Raw genomic sequence first — 8,448 nt, forward strand, 5'->3', positions numbered from 1 at the left:
TACTTACCCCGTTTTTGTTATCCGTGTGATTATACTTTGAAAAACCGATCGATATGATAAATTTTACACGCATCCCAAGCACTGAAAAGTGCTATTCTGGGTGCGACCGGAGACACCTGATGCTCGTACTTGTAACGCGAAACCAATCTCGCGCGCGGAAAGTAAACTTTGTCTCCTTGTCGCGTACCGGAAGGTGTGTAACGATTAATTTAAAGAAAAATATTTTTATTGTTACGCGCGATCGTACCTATGGAAAAATGTTGCATTCCGTTTTGTAGTAACATTTTTAAAAACGCCGGATCCCTGTGAAGCCCGAGCGATAATCGAGCTCACGTGTTAAAAAATATCATAAAAATGTCAAATCGGGATCATGCTCGTAAAAGTTGGAAGAAAACCTTAAATAAAATCGGGAAATAATAAAATTATTAATCGAGAGGGAGAAAAAATGTTTTTAAATAACCTCAAAAGGAGATGCAGGACTTCCTGACACCCTTTTTTTTAACTCTTTCCGCCCAGTGGGCACTAAGAGGGCCTCTTACAGCAAGCCCATTATGGGTTCGGCCAGGCCCACAATGGGGCGGCCGGGTGGTGAGGGACGGGGACCGACATATCCGGACGGACCACCCCCCGAAAAATTCCTGGGGATTTATCGACCCGTCCGGATTCGATCCCGGGTCCCTGACACCCTAGAAACACCGACCGACTGCCCCGGGGTCAACGACTCACCGTCCAGCAGCGCCATCAGAACAAGACACACTGGACTGTAAGATATAGTGTAAATAAACGAGTTTGCCAAGACAAATATGAAATTTACAGAAAAATACAGTCAAACCTGTTTTTATGCGGACTATAAGACGCACTTTTTTCTTCGAAAAATCGCTTCCAAAATTCAGGTGCGTCTTATAGTCCGTAGCGTCTTATAGGTATTTTTTTAATAAAAATTGCTTAAAAATTAAGGTGCGTCTTATAGTCCGTAAAATACGGTATTTCTTTATGACTATACATACAAATATGGTAGCCTACAAAGAAAGGTCGACTTCGCCGATAAAATTATTTCCTCAAACAGCGTGTGAAAGGACAAACAATGGACTAGGACGCATCTTTGTATGTATAGTCATAAAGAAATATATATTTTATAATATATAGAACGCGCATTAATATACTGTATTATGACGACGTCACAATGCCGGGATGCAATTTTTAATCTAATTTCAAATATATGTTCTCCATCTCAAATTAGTAGTGGCTTGCCCCTCTACGTCATACTTTTCCTGCTAGCAACTTGAGTCGTGCCGATTATCAAAATTGCAGTCCAAAAAAGGGATTATTTTAATTTTAATCGATTTCAAATATTTCACGTAACGCGTGACGTATTTGTCGAAATGTCGAACGTTGGAAAGTAACGAATTGTTGGATTTTCTATTATCGGTCGTCATTGTTAAATAGGAATTTTCCCGAAAGTTTCACGTCGTCTTCCGAGATTTTTCGGAATAACTGTAATAAAGCAAACTTCAGTAACGTAAGTAAATTATTAGTTTTTGGTTTATAAAAGATCAAAATGGAATAACTCGCGATACAAAACGTTTATATTTTCCAGATTTCAAATTTCATTCAAAATATGCTCGGACTTTGTACATTTGCGTTTAAATCTGCCGTCGCTTGTGTTTTTCGTTTGAATTACCGTCTCTTTTAACTTTTAAACGAACCGACATATTGGAAAGCGACCGAAGCGCCGAAAACGACGAACGCAAAGGATAAATGAAGTATTTGTTCGTTGGTTTATTTTCGTAATTAATTAATTTCGATAATGTTTAATCGATTTACATTTTATAAACACGGTCAAAGAATAAGGATTATTTATAGAAATTCAATTAAAAATTTAATACTAACTTTAAATACGAATTTTAACTAAAATATATTCTGGTAACATTGATGGACGGAGACCGTAGTCTGAAGCATGGGTTGTCCTTCGACGGATCAAAAATTTCGCTCTTTTACCTCCGACTTCTCCATGCAATTTATGTATTAGTTACAACGCTTTTCAATGGCTTATTTTGCCAGAATTAAATTGTCTGCAAACACATCTAATACTAATACATTTATACAGGCTGGACACAAAGAATTCTTTTCCTTAGGCTCTTTGTCTCTTTCCACAAGGTGGTCTTTTTCGAGTGCAGTCGATCTTCCACACTTACGTAACCCTCTACCAATGCTTTGTGCCACTTAAACGTTCGTGTCCCGAATGGCGAGTTCAGCTGTTTCGCTTCTTTGTACGTTTGTCTTGTGTTTTGGTCGATTCGTTCGCAATTTCTTTGCACGAAATCCTTTTAAATGCCGTCGTTGCGTTTATGTGACCTACACGTTAGGGTAAATTGCTCTAGAAGGAAACACTTGTTACTCCTTTTCCTCGTGGCTACGTGCGGCGTGTCTTTAATTTACTGTCGTACAAATACAAATTACACGTAAGAGAGTTTATTCGTTGCGGGTCGGTCGTCTCTACTGCAAATACAGTTGGAACGTTCTAGGAAATCACTTATTACAATTATTTAACTTGTGTTTATTGTTTAGAGTATTCCCGAATAGGTGGAAGGTATCCCGAGTTGTAATATTTTTGAAGGATAGGAATCGAGATTGTGCCGATGTTATATCGTATAGACCAATATGCTTGTTGTCTATAGTGGGTTTGAAAGACTATTAAAGTTACGGTTGTCATCATTATTTAGTGTTAAGATAGATATATAAATTGCAATTTGGCTTCTGACGTGGGGTCTCGACTACCGATGCAATTTATTTATTAAAAACTTGGATAATAAATACCAAAAGTAAATATGTTCTTGGTATATTTTTTGATGTAATCCGAGCTTTCGATCACACCTGGTGGCCAAGTGTGCTTAATGCCCTAAGACAGTGGGAATGTCCAATAGATATATATAGTGTTATTCGGGATTATTTACAGAATAGACGTGTGCATTATATAGAGGGCACAAAGAAATATACTAAGTGGATAGAAGGGGGATGTCCGCAGGGATCAGTTTTGGGTCCCGAACTATGGAATTATGTATTTAACTCTGCTCTACAGTGTATAAGATATATGGATTTCAAGTATATAGCGTATGCCGATGATCTTGCTGTTATCATTGGAGGAGAAGGGAAATTCGATGGTATAGGTCCTGGTGAATCATCTAGAACAGTTGAAACTAAAATTCGCACCTAGTAAAACTAAAATGGTATTATTGAAGGATAAGTTGAGTTTGAATCGCCCCCCAGCATTCGAATGAATGATAATCTATTGAAGGTCGTGGGATCGGTCCGTTACTTGGGGATGCAGCTGGATGCGGGTTTGGATCTCACACCTCATATAAGATATATTACAGATAAAGCAGTCACACAGTTTTGTAGTCTACAGAGCTTGGCAGGCCGCGGGTGGGGGCCGAGGCTTCTCGCACTCCGTATCCTGTATTCGTCTCTGTAAGTACCAGTAATAGTATATGCTGCTGGAGTGTGGGGCGACAGACTTCAGCTCCTTCACCGTGGGAAACTTGAAACATCCCAACGGAGAGTACTGTAGATGGTCACCCGGGCCTATCGAACTATATCGACTCCTGCTTTGCAATTGATAGCGGGTGAATTACCAATTGATTTGCGGGTTAAATTGGAATATTATTGTTACGATATGTACTGGTGGCGACACCAGCGGTCAACGAGGTCAGTCGTAGTCGTCAGTCATGCAATTCACCACGTGTGTGTTCACTTGTAGAATATCTAATAGTTAATAATAAATAGTTCTTAAATACTGATCGTCATATATATATCCAAGAGTCAACAACATAACATGGTGTCAGAATTATAGTCGTCGTCGTCTTTCTACTAGCAGCAGCTCGAAATAATGAGTTCACCGGTCGGTAACAAAGGTCAGCCATCTTTAACTTTGTCTCGTTTAAGTGGTCAACAGGAACTATGCGGCAATCCAGTTCCATCGTTAATATTAGAAGGAAATCTAGCTCATAACTGGTCAATCTGGTATCAGAAATTTAAAATATTTTTGCGGGCTAGTAATTTAGAAAGTGAAAGTGATTCCCGTAAAGTCGCCATATTTTTACGTTATGTCGGAGAGGATGCGTTACAGGTTTTCAATTCCTTTAACTTGGATATGGACAATTGTCAATATTTGGATGTAGTAAACAAATTTGAGTCTCATTGTAAACCTAAAACTAATCTCACGATTGAGAGAGATAATTTTTTGACCAGAAGACAAAAACCAGACGAGTCAATCGAAGACTTCGTAACTGCACTGAAGAACCTAAGCCTAACATGTGAGTTCGATAATCTCCGAGAGAGTTTGGTCCGAGACATGTTTATCGTTGGTTTATCGTCAAATAATAAAGTCATCAGAGCTAGGCTACTTCAGGAACAAGGCCTAAACTTAACGAAGGCCATCAGCATAGCCAAAAGCATCGAAATTACTCATCGTCAGGCGGAGCAAATTGAAAAGAACAGTGATGCTCAGATACTCAAAGTCGAAAAGTTCAATCACAGCAACATTCGTCGTGGAAATCTACAAAATAAAGCAACAAGTAGCGGAAGGAGGACAGTCATAGGTGGTCATCGAGAATCGTCATCGTCAAAGTTCTCAAGGTTTCGTCAAACAGGTCAGGACAATCAATTATTATGTACGCGTTGTGGACAGGTACACCGAAATAAATGTCCGGCTATTAATGCTGTCTGCAAGCTTTGTAACAAAGTAGGTCATTATGCAAAATGTTGTTGTACTAGACAAGTAAAATATGTTAATGTTAGTGATAATCGCGACCATGATAGTAATAAGTCGGATCTCTTTGTCATTGGATCTATTAATAGTTATAACAATCGGTTAAGTGAGCCGTGGATCCTAGAACTTAAGATTAATAACAAAGTGTTAGAATGTAATTTGGATATGGGTGCTCAGGCTAATGTAATGTCATTAAGAAATTATAAAAATTTAAAAATTGCTAGAAAAATACAACCTACAGCTGTAAGGCTTACGTCATTCTCAGGAAATGATATACCAGTTTTGGGAACGGTGATAGTCAATGGTGTAATCAATGATAATTTGTCAGCCAATATTCATTTTGTAATTACCAATACTGATAGTCAGACCATTATAGGGCTACCTACAATCCAAAGACTAGGCTTAGTCAAAAGAGTATTTAAAATCAATAATCATGAGTCAGTCCTGTCGCAGTATAAAGATGTATTCAAGGGTCTTGGGTGTCTACCAGGTGAATATGAAATATCCGTTAACAAAGATATAGTGCCAGTGATAGAACCGCCTAGGAAAATACCATTTATGTTAAACGAAAGATTTTAAAAAAACTGGAACGTATGCAATCTTTAGATGTTATAGCAAAAGTAAGTGAGCCTACCGAATGGGTAAATTCAGTCGTTATTGTTGAAAAGAAAGATAAGTCATTGCGAGTCTGCCTAGATCCAAGAAATCTGAATAGAGCAATAAAGAGGTGTCATTATCCATTACCAACTGTAGAAGAACTGAGGTCAAAATTAGCTGGTGCTAAGTATTTTTCAACTTTAGATGCACAGTCTGGGTTCTGGATGATAAAACTGAGTGAAAACAGTTCCAGGTTAACCACATTTAATACGCCTTTTGGTAGATTTAGATTTAAGCGTCTTCCTTATGGTGTGTCAAGTGCTCCAGAAATTTTCCATAAAATCATGACTGATTGGTTCTCAGACATACAAGGAATCATGATATATCTTGATGATATACTGATTTATAGTCAAACATTAGAATCCCATAATGAGATACTGCAAAAAGTCCTAGAAAAAGCTCGTCAAATTAATTTAAAGTTTAATAAAGATAAGTGTCATTTTCTAATGACAGAAGTCAAGTATTTAGGTCACATTTTTAGTCAAAATGGAATGTGTCCTGATCCAGCTAAAGTTAGTGCAATATGTCACCTACCAGCACCTAAGGATATAACAGAACTTAAACGTTTTTTGGGAATGGTAAATTATTTGGGATCTTACATTGATAACCTAGCTGATAAAACCGTCAACCTACGTCTGTTGTTAAGAAAGAATATAGCGTTTCATTGGTCAGAGAAACAGCAGTCAGAGTTTCAATTATTAAAGGAAGTAATAAGCAATGCCCCAGTCTTAATTTATTTCCATCCTAATCAGCCTTTAACATTGTCTGTGGATAGTTCAAAAGCGGCAGTTGGTGCAGTCATACTACAAAACAAGAGACCCATAGCCTATTCATCAAAGTCATTGACTGAGTGTCAGTCACGTTATGCACAAATAGAAAAAGAGCTGTATGCAATTCAGTATGGTTGTAACCGTTTTCGTCAATATATTTACGGTCATAGGGTCATTGTGGAAACTGATCATAAACCTTTGGAGACATTATTTAAGAAACCATTGTCTGAAGTGCCAGTGCGTCTACAGCGTATGATGCTGAATCTGCAACAATATGATCTGAGTGTTACATATAAACCAGGCAAATTCCTGTTCATAGCAGATACTTTAAGTAGGGCTCCAGTAGATCCACCCGATGCAGAGGATTCTCTAGAGGAAGATCTCCGTATACATGCAAACTTATTGATGACTAATCTTGCAGTGTCCCCTGAACGTCTAGAAGAGATCAAACTAGCGACTCTGAAGGATGCAGATCTTCAAATCATTATGAAATACTGTCTTACTGAGTGGCCTACATCAAGAAACAAGCTTGACTGTCAATTAAAACCTTACTTTAATATACGTCAAGAACTCCATGTCATTGATGGATTATTGTTTAAAGGTCGTCTACTTGTAATTCCTTTAAGTCTTCGTTCTAAAATATTAGAAATTATTCATGAAGGTCATTTAGGCATCGAAAAATGCCAAAGACAAGCAAGAAGTGTTGTATATTGGCCAAACTTAAGTGTCGATATAAAGAACAAAGTAGAACAATGTCACGCCTGCATTAAATTTAGAAGAGCAAACAATGCAGAGCCTCTTATTCCACATGAGCATGTCAACCTCCCATGGCAAAAAGTAGGCATAGACTTTTTTTATTATAATAATATTACTTATTTGCTAGTCATAGACTATTTTTCTAAATATTTCGAATTAGTCTCAGTCAGTTCCAATAATGCTAAACTGGTCATAACAAATTTAAAAGCAATCTTTTCACGTCATGGAATTCCTACAGTCATTGTTTCTGATAATGGTCCACCCTTTAATTCAGAAGAATTTAGGTTATTCCTAAAATGTTGGGACATAACTCACAGAACATCAAGTCCACATTATCCCAAGAGCAATGGTCTTGTTGAAAGAGCTGTCGGCACTATTAAACATCTTTTTAATAAATGTCATGAAAATAATTCAGATCCATACATTGCAATGCTCCAATATAGAAATACGCCTTTGCCTTGTGGATATTCTCCAGCACAACTTCTGATGTCTAGAGCACTGAGAATGAAACTCCCTGTCAGCGAAACAGTGTTGAGGCCAAGAGTCATAGATATACAACACTACAACAAAATCCGTGCAGAAGAAGTGAGTAAAGCAAAAACCTATTATGACCAGCACACTAAAGTCTTATCTCCTTTAAAGGAAGGTGATGAAGTATACTATAAAAAGAGTCCAAAAGAACCTTGGTCACCTGCATCTGTTGTCAAAGTAGGCCCGATGCCCAGAACATATGTCATTACAACACCAGACGGAATTCACTATAGAAGAAACAGACATCATTTATTGAAGACTCCCAGAACAACAGAAGTGCCAACTGGGAAAATAAAAGATACAGTTAACAGCATGCCTACATCTAGCCCAACTACTCCTGAGCAGACAAGCAGTCAAACAGAACCTGTCTCAGCTCAACCCCGTGTTCTGACGACCCGCTCTGGCAGGCAGATAAATAAGCCTCGCAGGTTTTCGTTTACTGAGAATGACAAAGTCCAGAAAAATTTGTAAACATATTATATATTGTTAATGTTTGTATTTTCAAAAAAAGGGGCGTGTTACGATATGTACTGGTGGCGACACCAGCGGTCAACGAGGTCAGTCCGTAGTCGTCAGTCATGCAATTCACCACGTGTGTGTTCACTTGTAGAATATCTAATAGTTAATAATAAATAGTTCTTAAATACTGATCGTCATATATATATCCAAGAGTCAACAACATAACAATTATAAATATTTGTTACGAGCTAAAATACCTTCTGTTTTTGGTGATATTATATTTCAGCCAGATGCATCGGCTATTGCTATTAGGCTTATGGTGAGACAGGTACGTACAAAGGTCCTTATTGGATACACGGAATAACAGGTGGTGTGGGGAAACGCGTGGTCGGGTAACTGCTCGATTCTTTTCCACTGCTACAGTCGGGTTGAGGCAAACTGGGTTACCCCAAATTATTATTCCTGCCAAATTTTATCGGGTAATGGAGACTTTAAGGAGAAATTACA

At 37.9% G+C, this 8,448-nt stretch overlaps 1 protein-coding gene across 1 annotated transcript; it reads left to right on the top strand.

Moving 5' to 3' along the window:
• The first annotated feature begins 3,886 nt into the window (after positions 1–3,886).
• LOC136970702 (uncharacterized) lies at positions 3,887–5,347 on the top strand. Its single transcript, XM_067265168.1, has one exon. It carries the CDS (start codon positions 3,887–3,889, stop codon positions 5,345–5,347), a length of 1,461 nt encoding a protein of 486 aa, XP_067121269.1.
• Positions 5,348–8,448: the final 3,101 nt, after the last annotated feature.

The sequence above is a fragment of the Centruroides vittatus genome, unplaced genomic scaffold, assembly GCF_030686945.1.
Source record: "Centruroides vittatus isolate TY-2023 unplaced genomic scaffold, ASM3068694v2 contig_2104, whole genome shotgun sequence".
Lineage (NCBI taxonomy): Eukaryota > Metazoa > Arthropoda > Arachnida > Scorpiones > Buthidae > Centruroides > Centruroides vittatus.

What these genes read in the sequence shown, in the direction of transcription:
- LOC136970702 (XM_067265168.1), top strand. Translation starts at nt 3,887, where the DNA reads ATGAGTTCACCGGTCGGTAACAAAGGTCAGCCATCTTTAACTTTGTCT.